The sequence below is a fragment of the Rhinopithecus bieti genome, unplaced genomic scaffold (genome assembly GCF_001698545.2).
Source record: "Rhinopithecus bieti isolate Rb0 unplaced genomic scaffold, ASM169854v2 scaffold_24996, whole genome shotgun sequence".
NCBI lineage: Eukaryota > Metazoa > Chordata > Mammalia > Primates > Cercopithecidae > Rhinopithecus > Rhinopithecus bieti.
Window position 1 is genome coordinate 772,833 of NW_016811678.1, and position 18,913 is coordinate 791,745.

An 18,913-nucleotide genomic window follows, 5' to 3' on the forward strand; every position below is an offset into this window, starting at 1 on the left:
GAGGTGGAGGTTGCAGTGAGCCGAGATTGCACCACTGTACTCCAGCCTGGGCGATAGAGTGAGACTCTGTCCCCCCCCCCCAAAAAAAAAAATTACCTTATTTAGTTTTTGTTGTTTTCTGCAGGAGAGTTGTTGAAAGTGTGCTGTCTGTCATATGGCTGGGAACAGAAGTCTCTTGTCAACTCTCAGCTACTCCAGTTTGGCCTTCTCTCCCCCTGAACTGCTCTTTTCTACACCCAGGGGACTTCATGTCATCAAGCCTGAGGGGATTTACAAAAGGAAAATAGATTTTATTTAAGAGATGAAAGCTTTTTATTTTATTATGTTATTTTATACAGGTCTTGCTTTGTTGCCCAGGCCAGAGTGTCATGGAGTGATCATAGCTCACTACAGCTTTGAACTCCTGAGCTCGAGTGATCCTCCTGCCTCAGCCTCCTGAGTAGCAGGGACTTACAGTCCTGCGCCACCATTCTGTCTACTTTTAATTTTTGTTTTTGGAGAGACAGAATCTCACTATTTTGCCCAGGCTGATCTTGAACTCCTGGCCTCCAGTGATCCTCGCACCTTGGCCTCCCAAAGTGTTGGGATTACGAGCCTCCACACCGGCTGCAAGCTCTTTAAGTTATGGGACCCGTAATCTGAATTGAAATTGATGTTTCATTCCAATTTTAATTCAGTCATAGCTTGGACTGAAATGAAATTGGAATGAAACATCTGTCATATCACTTCCTGTTGAGCTAAATAATTGTCTCTTGAAGCCATCTGCTCTGTGGGCTTTAGACTGACTGCCTCCAGGTAGACATAAAATGCTATATGCATTTCACACCGTACCTCATATCCTATCATTCAACAGTGCATAGCTAATCACTAATCAATGTTATCTCTGTAAAGCAATGAGAATTTCTGTCCAATAACTTGGTATTGACCACTCCTTGTTCCCTTTGCTTTTAAAAACCTGCTTGTTGGCCTGGTGCGGTGGCTCACGCCTGTAATCCCAGCACTTTGGAAGGCCGAGACGGGTGGATCACGAGGTCAGGAGATCGAGACCATCCTGGCTAACACAGTGAAACCCCGTCTCTATTAAAAATACAACAACAAAAAAAACTAGCCGGGCGAAGTGGCGGGCACCTGTAGTCCCAGCTGCTCGGGAGGCTGAGGCAGGAGAATGGCGTGAACCCGGGAGTCGGAGCTTGCAGTGAGCCGAGATCCGGCCACTGCACTACAGCCTGGGCAACAGAGCGAGACTCTGTCTCAAAAAAACAAAAAACGTGGTTGTAACAAAAGCTACTGGAGCAGACCCTTCAACTGCAAAGTGTGCCTGAGGCAACTGCCCTCGTTTTAGCTCAAATAAACCCTTTAAACTATATTTTGGCTAGGTGCAGTGGCTCACCCCTGTAATCCCAATCCCAGTGCTTTCCAAGGCCAAGGTGGGAGGATTACTTGAGACCAGGAATTAGAGACCAGCCTGGGCAACATAGTGAGACACTGTCTTTAATTTAAAAAAGGGGCCGGGTATAGTGGCTCACACCTGTAATCCCAGCACTTTGGGAGGCCGAGGCGGGCAGATCACCTGAGATCAGGAGTTCAAGACCAGCCTGGCTAATGTGGTGAAACCCTGTCTCTACTGAAAATATAAAAAAAATTTAGCTGGGTGTGATGGCAGGCGCCTGTAATCCCAGCTACTCGGGAGGCTGAGGCAGGAGAATTGCTTGAACCTGGGAGGTGCAGGTTGCAGTTAGCCGAGATCGTGGTACTGCAGTATAGCCTGGGTAATAAGAGCAAAAACCGCATCTCAAAAAGAAAAAAAAATGTTTTGTGTCTCACCTTTTAGATCTACACGTCTCATGGATATTTCTGTCTTTATTTACTTGACTTCTCAGCAGCATTTGTCATAGCTGATTCCTCCTTTGAATCTATCCTCCTGACTTTCATGACGTCATTGTCATAGAGTTTCTCCTTTTTTATTTGGGGTCTTTTCCTTTTCTTTATTCAGCCTCTGCATGTTGGAGTGATTCAGGTTTGGTGCTGGATTATGCGTTGACACTCTCTTCCTGGGTGATCTCATCCAGTTTCACAACTTCAAACATTGTCCATGTGCCAGTTATTCCCACATTTGTACTTCCAGATCCAGGGTCAACCCTGAATTCTCTTCTCATGTATGCCTTTTAAAAATTTATTCTTGTGTATCTGATGCTTCACAAATCCAAAATGGAGCTCTTTATCTCCACCCTTCTGTTCTGTTCCACGGACGTGTTTCCCATCTCAGGAAACACTCCCACCATCTCAGTGGCTTAAAAAGAAACCTAAGAGCTGTGCTTGCTTCTTTCCTTTGCCTCATTCCTGTATTGAGTTCCTCAGTAAGTCTGGTTCCTTCTTTGTCCAAAACAGAGGTCCGCAAACTTTCTATGAAGGGCCGGTTAGTAAATATTTTCAGTGTTGTGGGCCACATGGTTTTTGTTGAAACTGTCAAGTCTGCCATTGTGTCAAGAAAACGGCCACAGGAGACATGTAAATGAATTGTCATGTTGAGATCTGGCCCGAGGCTGCCTGGATTTGGCCATAGTTTGCAAACCTCTGGCTTAAAATATTTCATATCCATCCAATTCCCTCCATCTCTACTGCTAATGTGCAAGTTCAAGCCATATTGCTTGACCAGACTACTGTAGCAGCCACATATTTTGTCTTCCTATCTCTTCTCCATCTATCATTCAGAGTAGACTTTTTTGGGGGCGCGGGGTGGGGAACAGGGTCTTTCCCAGGCTGGAGTATAGTGGCACACTCTTGGCTCACTGCAGCAACCTCCTGGGCTCAAGCCATCCTCCCGCGTCAGCCTCCTGAGTAGCTGGGACTACAAGTGCACACGACTGTGCCCGGCTAATTTTTGTATATTTTGTAGAGACAGGGTTTCACTATGTTGTCCAGGCTGATCTCAAAACTCTTGGGCTTAAGCAATCTACCTGCCTTGGCTTTCCAAAGTGATTACATTCGTGACCTGCCACACCCGGCCTCAGAGTAATATTTTTTTTTTTTTTTTTTTTTTTTTTTTGAGGCAGAGTCTCGCTTTGTCGCCCAGGCTGGAGTACAGTGGTGCGATCTTGGCTCACTGCAGGCTCCGCCTCCTGGGTTCACACCATTCTCCTGCCTCAGCCTCCCCAGTAGCTGAGACTACAGGTGCCTGCCACTACGCCCGGCTAATTTTTTGTATTTTTAGTAGAGACCAGGTTTCACCGTGTTAGCCAGGATGGTCTCAATCTCCTGACCTTGCGATCCGCCCGCCTCGGCCTCCCAAAGATGCTGGGATTGCAGGCGTGAGCCATGGCGCCTGGCCAAGTAATCTTAAAAGTACAAATCAGACCACGTTACCCTCCTGTTTAAAAGTGATTTTTCATTGCTGCTTTCATAAAAACTTCATTCGTTAGTGTGACCTTAGCACCTAATCTGACTCTTGAAGTTCTCCATTGTCATCCTACTATTCTCTGTCTTCCTCTCCAACCTCTAGCCATGTGGTCTCCTTGGTGCTAAAAATATTTGTCAAGGCCGGGCATGATGGCTCATGCCTGTAATCCCAGCACTTTGGGAGTCCGAGGCGGGTGGATCACAAGGTCGGGAATTCGAGACCAGCCTTACCAACATGGTGAAACCCTATCTCTATTAAAAATACAAAAATCAGCTGGGCATGGTGGCGGGCACCTGTAATCCCAGCTACTCGGGAGGCTGAAGCAGGAGAATTGCTTGAACCTGGGAGGCGGAGGTTGTGGTGAGCTGAAATCGTGCCCCTGCACTCCAGCATGGGTGACAGAGTGAGACTCCAGTCTCCAAAAAAAAAAAATTTTTTTTTGCCAAATAAGTTTGAATATCCAGCCTTCTGCTCACCTGTTACTCTTTAGTTCAGGCCAACATCTTTTCTTCCCGAGGGGATTGTCGTATGTTGTTCAGATTTATCCTTGTCTGTAGTCTTGTTTCCCTTAAATTACCTTCTGTCTTCAAGTTGAGTGAGCTATTAAAATGCAGGTTTGTGTTATTTCTCTGTTCAGACCATGCTAGACGCTCCTCATTCTCTCTTTCCAGGGCAGGCAAGATCCTTTGCAGTCTGGCCCACATCTTTCTCTGCTACATTTTCTCCCCATGTCGTATGCTTTATTCTACATCTGCTGGTACTTTCTGAGTGGCGGACAGTAGCTGAATGCCTCGTGGTGCTTGCCTCAGTGACTTTGCCCATCCCCTTCCAACAGCATTCCCACATGTCTTTCCCTGGCCAGGCCTGTTTACTTACCCTTCACATATGACTCAGGTATCGTCTCATTCAGGCAGCTCCCCATGGATTTGGAGCCCGCTACATGGCTTTTTTCGTATTCCTAAACCCTCTCATTCAAGCATTGCCCCTTTAAATGTAGCATCTGTATGTCTCCTACTGGATTGCAATCTTTGTGGGGACCAGGGGAATGTGTTGCATTAATTTTCTAGCGCTACTGGCTACCATGAGTATATTCAGTGTTCAAGAGAACTTTTGAAGTTTCCCAAGGTCACAGAGCCAAGTTAATAGCAGTTTTGATTTGATTTTATGTGAAGATGAAATAGGTTCCTTTTGGAAAAAGTAAATTCTCGACATGAGTCTTTCCATCAGAAACTTGAGTCTAAGGAGAAGTTATCAAGGAGAGTCTAGGACAGGGATCAGCAAACAGGCTCACTGGCCAGATGCAGCCTATTGCCTGTTGTTTTTTGAGACAGGGGCCAGTCTGTCCCTCAGTCTGGAGTGCAGTAGTTAGTGCACAGCTCACTGTAGCCTCTTAATTCCTGGGCTCAAGCGATCCTCCTATCTCAGCCTCCTGAGTAGCTGGGCCTACAGGCGTGCACCACCATGCCCAACCAAGTTTTTAAATTTTTTGTAGAGATGGGGTCCCACTGTGTTGCCCAGGCTGGTCTCAAACTCCTGAGCTCAAGGGATCCTCCTGCCTTGGCCTCCCAAAGTGTTGGGATTACAAGTGTGAGCCAGTGCACCCAGCTCGTTTTTTAATTTTTTAAAATACGGGTTTTGGGAGCATAGCCATGCTCTTTTATGTATTGTCATAGCTGCTTTAGTGTTAGAGGGGGGCAGATTTGCGTAGTTAAGACAGGATTGTATGTCCCACAAGGTCAGAAATACTTACAATTTGGTGTTTTACAGCAAAAGTTACACTGACTTCTTGTCCAGGATAACATGGGGAGATTGGACCAGATGATTCGTGATGTCTCTTCTGTGTCTAAGATTCTGAAATGTATTGGAAATGATGAGGTAGGAGCACAGCACACATGGGCAATACGGAACTTATTGCAATTCTAGGAAAATGAGTACATCAGGAGATCCTAATACTGAAGGTATTCTTATATATTTAGACAAACTGGTTGGGAAACACTGGACTAGAAGATCTAAAAATGGACTAATTGTTAGAAAGTATGTTTCAGGTGGTATACTTGACTCTCCTTGGTAGCTTGGTCATGAGGCTGGGATATCAGGGTGGAGTTAACTGGCAGAGATTTTCTGTTGAAGCTGGGCTAAATTAAAGAACACATCCATACCCTTATTTCTGGGAACAATTTATTTTGTCATCTGGAAGCAAGGCAGAGAAGACTACTTATTTATTGACAAAGCAAAAGAGATACCAGGGAGCCAGCCACAGTGCCACTTCTGTAGTCTCAGGCTTGGTTTGAAGTAGGAGAGGGTAAGATCGTCCATGGTTATCCTATCATCTGGCGCAGGATAAGGAGTGACCTTGTCTAAGGGGGTCTGTTTTATTTTGTGTTGAACACTTGATCAGCAGCATCTGATTATGATATCTCTCTGCTATGCTGTGGGGCATATTGGCCAGCATATGAAGGTTATTGACATTTTGTTTCTTTTAATTTAATTTAATTTTTTTCTTTTTTTTGAGACGGAGTTTTGCTCTGTTGCCAAGGCTGGAGTGCAGTGTTGCGATCTTGGCTCACTGCAACCTCCACCTCCTGGATTAAAGCAATTCTCCTGTCTCAGCCTCTGGAGTAGCTGGGACTACACGTGCATGCCACCACACCCGGCTAATTTTTGTATTTTTAGTAGAGACAGGGTTTCACCATGTTGGTCAGCAGGTCTTGAACTCTTAACCTCAGGTGATCCGTCTGCCTTGGCCTCCCAAAGTGCTGGGATTATAGGCGTGAGTCCCTGTGCCTGGCCTGTTTCTTTTAATTTTAAAGTGACCCTTGAGTTACTCAGAAAATACCTGCTGTTGAAAACAAACAACTACTTCACCTCTTAAAAATCTCTTTATCAGCTGAGCACGGTGGCTCACATTTGTAACCCCAGCAATTTGGGAGGCTGAGGCAGGCAGATCACCTGAGGTCAGGAGTCTGAGACCAGCCTGGCCAACATGGTGAAATCCCATCTCTACTAAAAATATAAAAATTAGCCGGGTGTGATGGTGCATGCCTGTAGTCCTAGCTACTCTGGAGGCCGAGGCATGACAATTGCTTGAACCCAGGAGGTAGAGGTTGCAGTGAGCCAAGATCATGCCACTGCACTCCAGCCTGGGTGACAGAGCGAGACTCAAAACAACAACAGCAACAAAACAAACAAAATCTCTCTATTGTTTGATTCTGCCTTATCCTCCATTGGAGAAAGGGATGAAGGCTGCCACGTATTAGCCGTGATTTTTTAACTTCTCTAGCTTTAATTTCCTCATCTATGAGATGATGTTGAACCTATCTACATCATAAATAGTTGAGGATGAAATGAATGGGTATATAAACATTATGCTGGGGACGTAGTAGATACTCCGCAAATGTGTCTTCCCAGTGATGTCACATTTCCTCTACTTCTGCTTGGCATGTGTCTCGTTCCTCTGAGCCCAGCTCATGTCACTGTGACGTGGGAGGGCAGGTGAAGTGTTAGTTGTTCTCACTCCATCATGCCCTTTCACAGTTATGAGTCTGATGCTAAAGACTTAAGATTTATTTCTTCATTGTTGTTGTTGTTGTTTTGTAGAGATGAGGGTTTCACTATGTTGCCCAGGCTGGTCTTGAACTCCTGGCTTCAAGTGACGCTTCTGCATCAGTCTCCTAAGTAGTTGGGACTATAGGCATGTGCTACCACATCTGGCTAATTGTGTACATTTTTTGTAGCAATGTGGTCTTGCTGTGTTGCCCAGGCTCGTTTCAAACTCCTGACCTCAAGCAGACCTCCCTTCTTAGCCTCACAAAGTGCTGGGATTGTGGGTATGAGCCACCATACCCAGCCTAGATTTTATTTTTAAATTAAGAATTTATAGGCTGGACGCGGTGGCTCAAGCCTGTAATCCCAGTACTTTGGGAGGCCGAGACAGGCGGATCACGAGGTCAGGAGATCGAGACCATCCTGGCTAACACGGCGAAACCCCGTCTCTACTAAAAATACAAAAAACTAGCCAGGCGAGGTGGCGGGCCCCTGTAGTCCCAAGCTACTTGGGAGGCTGAGGCAGGAGAATGGCGTAAACCCGGGAGGCAGAAATTGCAGTGAGCTGAGATCCGGTCACTGCACTCCAGCCTGGGCGACAGAGCGAGACTCCGTCTCAAAAAAAAAAAAAAAAAAGAGAATTTATAGACAGCCGGGCACTGTGTCTCATGCCTGTAATCTTAGCACTTCGGGAGGCTGAGGTGGGTGGATTACCTGAGGTCCGGGGTTTGAGACCAGCCTGGCCAACATGGTGAAACCCTGTCTCTACTAAAAATACAAAAATTAGCCGGGTGTGGTGGTATGCACCTGTGATCCTAGCTACTTGGGAGGCTGAGGCAGGAGAATCACTTGCACCCAAGAGGCGGAGGTTGCAGTAAGCCGAGATCACGCCACTGCACTCCAGCCTGGGTGACAGAGCGAGACCCTGTCTCAAAAAAAAAAAAGCAAGAATTTAGAGACGTAGTGAATTCTCAGTGTGGGAGGGGTGTAAGAGAACTTTGCCTTTGCCCCTTTGAACACTGTGTTTCTGAAGCATTTCTCTTTCAGGAGGAAGAACCCTTTGAGAGCTCCAGTGAAGAAGAGTTTGGTGGTGAGGACCGTCAGAGCCTCAATTCCATTGTTGATGTTGAAGATTTGGGCAAAATTATGGATCATGTGAAGAAAGAAAAGGTACCATTACTTTGGGAAATGTTGCACTTGGCTCCCGCAGTTGGTTAACATGTAGTATTTATTGCTGTGTAGTCCATCTGAGCTCACAAGAAGAGTTTCATTTCTCTAGCTTCTGTCTTGAGGGTTTTATAATTTTTTTTTGCCATTTTTCATGAGCATGGTGAACATCTCCCCTCTCAGCCCTGTGAAAGTCAGCTCATCAGAGGATAAGCAGGAGATTTGAGAACAAGGACTGAGGACAGTGTAGATCAGGGGCGTCCAATCTTTTGGCTTTCCTGGGCCACATTGGTAGAAAAATTGTCTTGGGCAACACATAAAATACACTAATGATAGCTGATGAGCTTAAAAAAAAATGGCAAAAAAAAAATCTTAAAATGTTTTTAAAAAGTTTATAAATTTGTGTTGGGCCAGTGGGCTGTGGTTTGGACAAGCTTGGTGTAGATGGTCAGAGATTTTATTCAGGGCTATTTGAAGATGAACAACATGATAGGATTTATTATGGTTGAGATTCCAAGTGAAGCTCCAGTGTTAATTTGCTTCTCTGCTGTATAGACTAAATGGTGTTGGGGCTTAAGGATGGCAGCCTGGTCTGTGGGTGTGGAGATCAGCGTAAGTGGGGCCCCTAGGAATCCAGGAAATATCAGTCTGGGATGTGACTGTTTCAGTGACTAGATGAATGTGAGAATGTACGATGCAATAGGATTACATGCAGATTCCAGTGATCTAAAAAATTTGAATAGTAGCGGTGCGGGCTCGCCTCAAGCCCTGTAATCCCCAGGCAACTCTTGGCGACGCCGTGAGACGGGCGGATCAGGAGGTCAGGATATCGAGACCATCCTGGCTTAACACGGTGAAACCCGTCTCTTTATGAAAAATACAAAAAAACTAGCCGGGGCGGAGGTGGCGGGGCCCTTGTAGGTTCCCAGGCTACCTTCCGGAGCTGAGGGCAGGAAGAATGGGCGTAACCCAGGAGGCAGAGCTTTGCGTGAGCTGGAGTCTGGCACTGCCACTCTAGGCCCGGGCGAGAGCGAGACTCCGTCTTCAAAAAAAAAAAAAAAAAAAAAAAAAAATTGAATTACATATTGTTATGTATACTATAAAAATAACAGCTCATTTAAACTGTGAGTTTTGGAAAATGAGAATCCCCTAAATTAAAATTATATGTAGTCCATAAGCTTTAAAAAAACGAAAGAAAGCTACTAGAAAATCCAAGAAAATCAAAGCTAAAACCTACACAAATTCAAATGAACTCAGTAAGGTTAGCAGGATATCATAATGTAGAAAGTCAATAGACTTTATATTTCCAAACAATAACCAGTTAGAAGCTATAGTAAAAGAGAAGACCTCATTTAGACTAGCTACATAAAGGATAAATAATTACCTACCAATTTATTTATTTTTTATTTTTTGAGATGGAGTCTCATTCTGTCACCCAGGCTGGAGTGCAGTGGTGTGATCTCGGCTTACTGCAACCTCTGCCTCCTGGGTTCACGTGATTCTTCTATCTCAGCCTCCCGAGTAGCCGGGACTACAGGCGCACACCACCACGCCCAGCTAATTTTTGTATTTTTAGTAGAGACGGGATTTTACCATGTTGGCCAGGCTGATCTCGAACTCTTGACCTCAGGTAATCTGCCCACCTTGGCCTCCCACAGTGCTGGGATTACATGCCTGAGTTACCACACCTGGCCTACCTACAGATTAATTTAAAAAGAAATGTCTTAAACCTATGTTGGAAAACTTTAAAACATTCCTGAATGATATCAAAGGGGACTCGAGCAAATGGAAAGACATTCCTTATTTTAGGTAGAGTGACTCAGAATGGTAAAGATGTCAGTTCTCTTAATATATAAGTTTGATGGAATCCCAGTAGAATTTCCAGTAGGTCCTCCAGCCTTCTAGATCTATATTGGTCTATTCATGTGGAAAAAATAAACATGGAATAATAATTACGAAAACCCTGGTGAAAGTAGTGATGAGAAGGACTAACCCTCCCACATATTGAAACATACCACAAGGTATCTCTGATTAAAACTGTAGTACTGGCTCATGATGAGACAGAGACCCTTGTAACAGAATAAAATTCTAAGAATATGTAGGAATTTCATATATCTTAAAGGTGGACTCTGAAGACCTGGAGTTTAAAAGGGACTCTAAAAATAAATTATGTTGGCTGAGTGCGGTGGCTCACCCTGTAATCCCAGCACTTTGGGAGGCTGAGGTGATGGGAGGATTTCTTGAGGCCAAGAGTTTGGGACCAGGCTCGGCAACATAGTGAAACCCCATCTCTAAAAAAAAAAAAAAAAAAATTAGCTGGATGTGGTGGCATGTGCCTGTAGTCCCAGCTACTTGGGAGGCTGAGGTGGGAGGATTGCTTGAACCTGGGAGTTTGAGGCTGCAGTGTGCTGTGATCATGTCACTGCACCCCGGCCTGCGTGACATTGTGAGATCTTTCAAAAAAAAAAAAAGATGTGAAACATCTGTTAGCTTGTATATACATCAGAATCATTTCCAAATGGAGGAGCGAGCTAAATGTTGAAAAAATTATATAAATAGTAGAATCAGATGGATTATTGTCTAACCTGGAGAAAACTTTTTTATGATTCAAAATCTAGAAGCAATAAAAAACATTAAATTTATGAATGACTTTAAAGTGTTTTACCTGGCCATAAGGAAAATCAAAAGGCAAAACAGGAGGAACTATTTGCCCCATATATCTCAGACAAGGTGTTTATCTTTTTACTATACAATGAACTTTTTAAAACAGGCAGACCTGCAGGCACAGTGGCTTACGCCTGTAATCCCAGCACTTTGGGTGGACGAGGCAGGCACATTATGACGTCAGGAGATTGAGACCATCCTGGCTAATACAGTGAAACACCATCTCTACTAAAAATACAAAAAATTTGCTGGGCACAGTGGCGGGTGCCTGCAGTCCCAGCTACTCGGGAGGCTGAGGCAAGAGATTGGTGTGAATTCTGGAGGTGGAGCTTGTAGAGAGCAGAGATGGCGCCACTGCACTGTGGCCTGGGTGACAGAGCAAGAATCTGTCTCAAAAAAAAAAAAAGGCAGACCTGGTCGGGTGTGGTGGCTCATGCTTGTAATCCCAGCACTTTGGGAGGCTGACGCGGGCGGATCACTTGAGGTCAGGAGCTCGAGACCAGCCTGACCAACATGGTGAAATCCCATCTCTACTAAAAAATACAAAAAAAATTAGCCGGACATAGTGGTGCGTGCCTGTAGTCCCAGCTACTTGGGAGGCTGAGGCATGAGAATCTCTTGAACCCTGGCGGCAGAGGTTGCAGTGAGCTGAGATCATGCCACTGTACTCAAGCCTGGGCAACAGAGTGAGACTCCGTCTCAAAAAAAAGGCAGACCTGGCCAGTTGCTGTGGCTCACACCTGTAATCCCAATACTTTGAGAAGCTGAGGCAGGTGGATCACTTGAGGTTAGGAGTTCGAGACCAGCCTGACCAACATGATGAAAACCTGTCTTTACTGAAAATACAAAATTAACTGGGTGTGGTGGCGCATGCCTATAATTCCAGCCGACCAAAAATATAGTAGAAAAGGTTGGCAAAACACATGAATAAGAATTTCTCAGAAATGACTCTACAAAGAGATTTAAACATGAAAAGATGCTTAACTTTACTTGTAATAAGAGAAATACAAATGAAAACTACACTGATAAACATTTCTCACCTTTCAGAATGTAATAACCAAAACTGAAAAGCTGGATGACATAGTTAGGCGAGGCTGTGAGTAAACAGGCACTCATACCTTGCAGGTGGGAGTCCAGGATGGTCTAGCCTGTATGGAAGGGCTTTTGGCAGTTTTTACCAAAGTCACATAGGCATTTATCCATTATCCAGCAGGCCCAGTTGTATGAATTTGCCTTCAAGATACAGCTTCATTAATGCAAAACAGTATTTCCACAGGCTTATGCATTGCAGCATACATAGCAAACAACTGTGTCCAATACTGGTTGAAAAAAGCATGGTATATCCACACAATAGAATGTTGTTGTGTGGCTCTGAATAACACTATGGTGGATTGATAGGCATTACTGTGATTTCCAAGTAGTGTTGGATTTGATTTGTAGGCTGATATGGACTTAAGATTTTTAAAAATGTGCACTTACATTTGCAAACTTAGTTTAAATATGCATATATATGTGTGTGTGTGTGTGTGTGTGTATATATAAATAGTATTTTCTAGCTATGTTCACTGAAAGGACTTAGCATGTTCTGACATCGATTCTCTGGCACCAAATGGGTACCTTGTAATTCAGTTCAATTCTGATATGTCTTACCCAGAGTTAGTGTCTGACTGCACAGGTTTAGGGCACAGTCCTCTAGAAGACTACCCTGACTTCAGATACCAGCTGGAAGTCTCACAGCTACCTACTTTTCTGCCGGAATGACTCACAGAACTTCCCGAAAGCTCTATACTTAAGATTGCTGGTTTTGTTTTTGTTTTTTGATGTTTTTGAGACAGGGTCTCACTCCTTCATCCAGGCTGAAGTACAGTGGTGTGATCATGGCTCACTGCAACCTTGAAATCCTGGGCTCAAGGGATCCTCCCATCTTGGCCTCCTGAGTAGCTAGGACTACAGACATGCACCAACATGCCAAGAACATTTTTAATTTTTTTGTAGGGACAAGGTCTCACCATGTTGCCCAGGCTGATTTAGGTTGCAGTTTTATTATAAAGGCCACAGATCAGAAACGGTCAAATGGAAGACATACTCTCGGGCAAGGTCCAGGGAGTGGGCATGAGGAAGAGACACGGAGCTTCTGTGTCCCCTCCTCTGGGAATCCAGGCACATCAGTCTGTTCCTCAACCAGGAAGCCCCACTGAGCTTCAGTGTCCAGGGTTTTTGTTGGTGTCCCATCATGCAAGCACGATTGGTTAAATCATTTGGTAGTTGATTAAGCTCGATCTCCAGTGAACTTCTTTTCCTCAAAGGTCAGGCTGGCCCTAAATTCTAATCCTCTAATCATGTGATTTCTTTCTGGTGATCAGCCTTCATCCTGAATCTATTACTTAGGAAATGCCAAGGTTTTCTGAAGCTATGTATCAAGAACCAGGTCAAAGACCAGATATATGTGGCCAGGTGTGGTGGCTCATCCCTGTAATCGCAGCACTTTGGGAGGCTGAGGCAGGCGGATCACCTGATGTCACGAGTTCGAGACCAGCCTGGCCAACATGGTGAAACCCGGTCTCTACTAAAAATACAAAAATTAGCTGGGCATGGTGGCGTATACCTGTAATCCCAGCTACTCGGGAGGCTGAGATAGGAGAATCACTTGAACCCGGGAGGCGGAGCTAGATTGTGCCATTGCACTCCAGCCTAGGCGACAGGGTGAGACTCCATCTCAAAAAAAAAAAAAAAAAAAAAATCCGTCTGTGTGCGGCTCAAACAGGAGGCATGTTGTGTAGGAGAAGGCTTCTAGATACTAACCATGTAAGGCATGAGAGAATTAGAAAATCAGCTGTTTGCAATTCCTAGTGTAATAACTGATTTAAGTAAGGATTCAGCCGGGTACGGTGGCTCACGCCTGTAATCCCAGTACTTTGGGAGGCTGAGGTGGGCAGATCACCTGTGGTCAGGAGTTCGAGACCAGCCTGGCCAACAGTGAAATCCCCGTCTCTACTAAAAATACAAAAATTAGCCTGGCGTGGTGGCACACACCTGTAGTCCCAGCTACTGGGGAGGCTGAGGCAGGAGAGTCACTCCAACCTGGAAGGCGGAGGTTGCAGTGAGCTGAGATTGCACCATTGCACTCCAGCCTGGGCAACAGAGCAAGATTCCTTCTCAAAAACAAAACAAAACAAAACAAATTGATTTAAGCAAGGGTTGTGTGAAATGTCTTTGGGGAATAGATATTCAGTGTCTCAAAATGTCATCCCACAAACTAAACCAACTAGAAACGAGGAATGAGTGGGGAAAACCCCCCACATATTAGTTTCTAATTTCAGAGGGATTAGAAACTAATCCCTCTGATTACAAATAGAGAGATCAGGGGATTCCCACCTATATTAAGCAACCAAATTTAGCATTATCATTTCTGATAAAATTGGACCCATGTTCCTCCTGATATGATGTATATAGCAAGACACACACACATCATCATCTATGTAGTTTCATGTCAAAAAATGTTTGGCTTGAATCTTATTATGGGGAAACAATCAGACAAATCCAGTATTTGCCACAAGCCTTTTAGATTCTGTAAATGTCAATGTCATAAACAATAACAACAAAAAAACATGGTGAGGCGATCACCATTCTAGGATTAAAAGAGACAATGGAGCCGGGCGCGGTGGCTCACGCCTGTCATCCCAGCAGTTTGGGAGGCCGAGGCAGGTGGATCACGAGGTCAGGAGATCAAGACCATCCTGGCTAACACCGTGAAACCCCATCTCTATTAAAAATTGAAAAAATTAGCTGGGCGTGGTGGCAGGTGCCTGTAGTCCCAGTTACTCTGGAGACTGAGGCAGGAGAATGGCATGAACCCAGGAGGCGGAGCTTGCAGTGAGCCGAGATTGCGCCACTGCACTCCAGCCTGGGTGACAGAGCGAGACTCTGTCTCAGAAAAAAAAGAGACAATGAAAAAAAAACCCCAAATGCATTTTGTAAATTTTAGTCTTGGATCAAAGAGAGAAGACCATTGTTTGGACATTTTGGGAAATTTGCAGTGGATTTTTTGGTTTTATTTTTATTTTTTATTTTTGGAGACAGGGTCTCACTCTGTCACCCAGCCTATTTGTTAGCTGCTGTTTTGGATCTCCATAGGGTTTGGGAGCAGCTGCAGGGAGGCAGGACAGATAAAGAGAAGTAATCCGGGCGTGCTGAATCACGCATGTAATCCCAGCACTTTGGGAGGCTGAGACGGATGGATCACTTGAGCTCAGGAGTTTGAGACCAGCATGGGCAACATGGCGAAACCCTGTCTCTACCAAAAATACAACAGCAAAAATTAGCCAGGTGTGATGGCGCCTGTAATCCCAGCTACTCGGGAGGCTGAGGCAGGAGAATCACTTGAGCCTGGGAGACAGAGGTTGTAGTGAGCTGAGATCGTGTCGCTGCCCTCCAGTCTGGATGACGGGAGTGAGACCCTGTCTCAAAAAAAAAGAAAAGTGGGAAAGTTCTTACTTGATTACTGCTATCATAGATGTCTTTGTGCTCTGTCTCCTAGTCATGTGTTTTGAGTTGACTCTCTTTCCAGGGAATATTTTCATGGCTTCTTAGGAGATACCTTCTATGACCATCTCCCTGGCAAGTCCCTTGCCCTGAGCAAAATGTACTCTGAGAAGCTGAGAGGTGTACTTCTTTTTCTTTTTCCTTCTTTTTTGAGCCCATTTCCCGGCAGTAGAGAAGTATACCTTTGTTTTTTTTTTTTTGAGGTAGAATCTTGCTGTCTCATCCAGGCTGGGGTGCAGTGGCACAATCTCAGCTCACTGCAACCTCTGCCTCCCAGGTTCAAGTGATTCTCCTGTGTAAGCCTCTTGAGTAGCTGCTATTACAGGTGCGTACCACCACGCCTGGCTAATTTTTGTATTTTTAGTAGAGACGGAGTTTCACCATGTTGGCCAGGCTGGCCTTGAACTCCTGACCTCAGGTGATCCGCCTGCCTGAGCCTCCCAAAGTGTTGGCATTCCAGGTGTGAGCCACCATGCCTGGCCAAGAAGTATACTGATGGCTGCTTAGTCCCTCCTCTGTGCCCTGTCTCTCTGGCTTCTCTTTTGAATTCTGTCACCTGCTCTCTGCTCTACTTGACCAATGGGTCAGGATCTGAGATTTCCCTCACTCCCATCCTGCTGTCGGGAACACTCCTGAATTCTTTATTTGGAGGGGACAGGCCAATTCCTACCCAGCAGTAGTGCTCACCTGCTAATGCAAGTAGCTGATCTGTTTGCTTCTAAATTTCCTGGGCGGCGGCCATACCTCAATCTGTAATCCTCTGAGGGCGGGGGATACAGAGCAACTTCTTTGAGAGGCTGGGATTGGCACTTTTCTTGTGGGGCTAGAGATAAGAGGCTGACAGCTCTCTGCAGCCTCTCTCCTTTTGAGGGAGTGGAGAGAAATTAAAGTACCTTACCAACATTCTCCAGAGAAATCTTCAAATACCCTGTCTCATTACCTCCATTCTTTCTACTCTTTCATCTCCGTGATCTGGGGGAGCCTTTTTTTTTTTTTTTTTTTTTTTTTTTTGAGATAGAGCCTTGCTCTGTCACCAAGGCTAGAGTGTAGTAGCATGATCTTGGCTCAGTGCAACCTCCGCCTCCGGGGTTCAAGCAGTTCCCTGCCTCAGCCTCCTGATAAGCTGGGATTACAGGCACCTGCCACCATGCCCAGCTAATTTTTGTATTTTTAGTAGAGACAGGGTTTCACCGTCTTGGCCAGGCTGGTCTTGAACTCCTGACCTCATGATCTGCCTGCCTTGGCCTCCCAAAGTGCTGGGATTACAGTCATGAGCCACCGCGCCTGGCCTCCTTTAATTTAAAACCCTGTTTACATGTGTTTAAAAATTTCACAGACAGCAGTCCTCTGTTCCTGTTTTTCCTGGATCCGCTTTTCATAGTAACCACAGTTTTCAGTTTGACAATATTCTTCCAGGTATTTTATTGCCTTTTATAAACACATTTATGTTTTGTTATAATTTTGTTGTTTGGCTACACGAATGGGATCATTTTGTACTCCTGGTCTGCAGACTGCTTTTCTTTCCCTTTAACATGACAGTTTTCTGGTCCTGTCAGTCATATTAGATGAATTCAATGTAAGGTTCATTTTAAGGTAGTTTGTTATGATGCCCCACAATTTATTTGGCTCTTGTTCATTAACATTGAGGTGTTTTCTCATTTTGTAATGGATACTCTTGCTCATGTTTTTTTTGTGACTGATATAAACTTATCTGAAGAGTAAATTCCTAAAATTGAAATTCTGGCATCAAAGGGAATTTGTAGTTTTAATATTTCCAAATTGCCTTGTAAAAGTTGCAAAAAGTTTCCCTTCTGCTTCCATTGTAGAAGAGAATTGAGAGTACTTGTCTTTGTACATCTGAGGTGTTATCAGTCTTTCAAATCTTGCCAATCTGAAAAATAGTAGCTTTGTGTTAATTTGCATTTTTAAAATTGTGAGTGAGATTGGGTGCATTTTGTGTTTATTGTTCATTTGCCTTTTTTCTTTTCCTGTGAAACATTTCTTTCTTTCTTTTTTTTTTTTTTTTTTAGATGGAATCTTGCCTTTTTTTTTTGAGACGAAGTTTCACTCTGTCACCCAGACTGGAGTGCAGTGGCGCTATCTTGCTCACTGCAACCTCCACCTTCCAGATTTGAGCTATTCTCTTGCCTCAGCCTCCCAAGCAGCTGGGACTACAGGTACATGCCACCACACACCCCCTAAGTTTTTGTGTTTTTAGTAGAGATGGGGTTTCACCGTGTTAGCCAGGATGGTCTTGATCTCCTGATCTTGTGATCTGCCCTCCTCGGCCTCCCAAAGTGCTGGGATTACAGGTGTGAGCCACTGTGCCCGACTGGTTCTATTGTTCTTAAGTTCGAGGCTCCCATTGTCCTCTGGTCAGTATAATTTTGTTTGTTTGTTTGTTTGTTTGTTTGTTTTGAGATGGAGTCTTGCTCTGTCACCCAGGCTGGAGTGCAGTGGTGCAATCTCAGCTCACTGCAAGCTCCACGTCCGGGGTTCACGCCATTCTCCTGCCTCAGTCTCCTGAGTAGCTGGGATTACAGGCGCCCGCCACCACACCTGGCTAATTTTTTGGTATTTTTTAGTGGAGATGGGATTTCACCGTATTAGCCAGGATGGTGTCGATCCCTTGACCTCGTGATCCACCTGCCTTGGCCTCCCAAAATGCTGGGATGACAGGCGTGAGCCACCGCGCCTGGCCAATTTTTTTTTTTTTTGAAATGGAGTCTCGCTGCGTTGCCCAGGCTGGAGTGCAGTGGTGTGATCTCGGCTCACTGCAACCTCCACCTCCTGGGTTCAAGCATTTCTCCCATCCCAGCCTCCCGAGTAGCTGGGATTACAGGCATATGCCACCATGCCTGTCTAATTTTTGTATTTTTTGTAGAGATGGGGTTTTCACCATGTTGGCCAGGGTGATTTTGAACTCCTGACCTCAAGTGATCCACCGCCTCGGCCTCCCAAAGTGCTAGGATGACAGGCATGAGCCACCGGGCCTGGCCTTGCTTAGACGTTTTAAATTTGCTTGTACATTTTCTTAGAGTTGGTCATTTGATGTGCTTTCAAGTTTTCTGCTCTTATAATTAACACTGGTCTGAGACCTTTCATACTTTTGAAAGATGTATGAATATTTTCCTACATTACACATTCCCCATATTGATATCCTGGGTCAAAGTGAATGTGTAATGTTATGACTCTTAATTAAAAATCTGAGTAATTTTCATCGGTGAAATTGTCTTAAAATGATGCATGAGATAGCTAATTTAGAGATTTTTGTATTTTCTGCCAGGTTAAGCTTTATTTAAAAGCTTTGTTTAGCTGGGCGCAGTGGCTCATGCCTGTAATCCCAGCACTTTGGGAAGCCTAGGTAGGTGGATTGCTTGAGCTCTGGAGTTTGAGACCAGCCTGGGCAACATGACGAAACCCCGTCTTTACAAAAAATACAAAAATTAGCTGGGTGTGATGGTGCATGCCTGTAATTCCAACTACTGGGAGGCTGAGGTGGGAGGATCGCTTGAGCCTGGGAGGTGGAGGTTGTAGTGAGCCAAGATCATGCCACTGCACTCCAGCCTGGGTGATAGAGTGAGATCCTATCTCAAAAAA

The 18,913-nt window shown here is 44.8% G+C and overlaps 1 protein-coding gene across 1 annotated transcript in view; it reads left to right on the forward strand.

Moving 5' to 3' along the window:
• LOC108543844 (S-adenosyl-L-methionine-dependent tRNA 4-demethylwyosine synthase) overlaps positions 1-18,913 on the forward strand; it is a 135,652-nt gene that overhangs the window by 22,784 nt on the left and 93,955 nt on the right. The window contains exon 7 of the mRNA XM_017894649.1: positions 7,988-8,110. Coding sequence (XP_017750138.1) covers positions 7,988-8,110 — 123 coding nt within the window. The remainder of the gene's footprint in view (positions 1-7,987; positions 8,111-18,913) is intronic.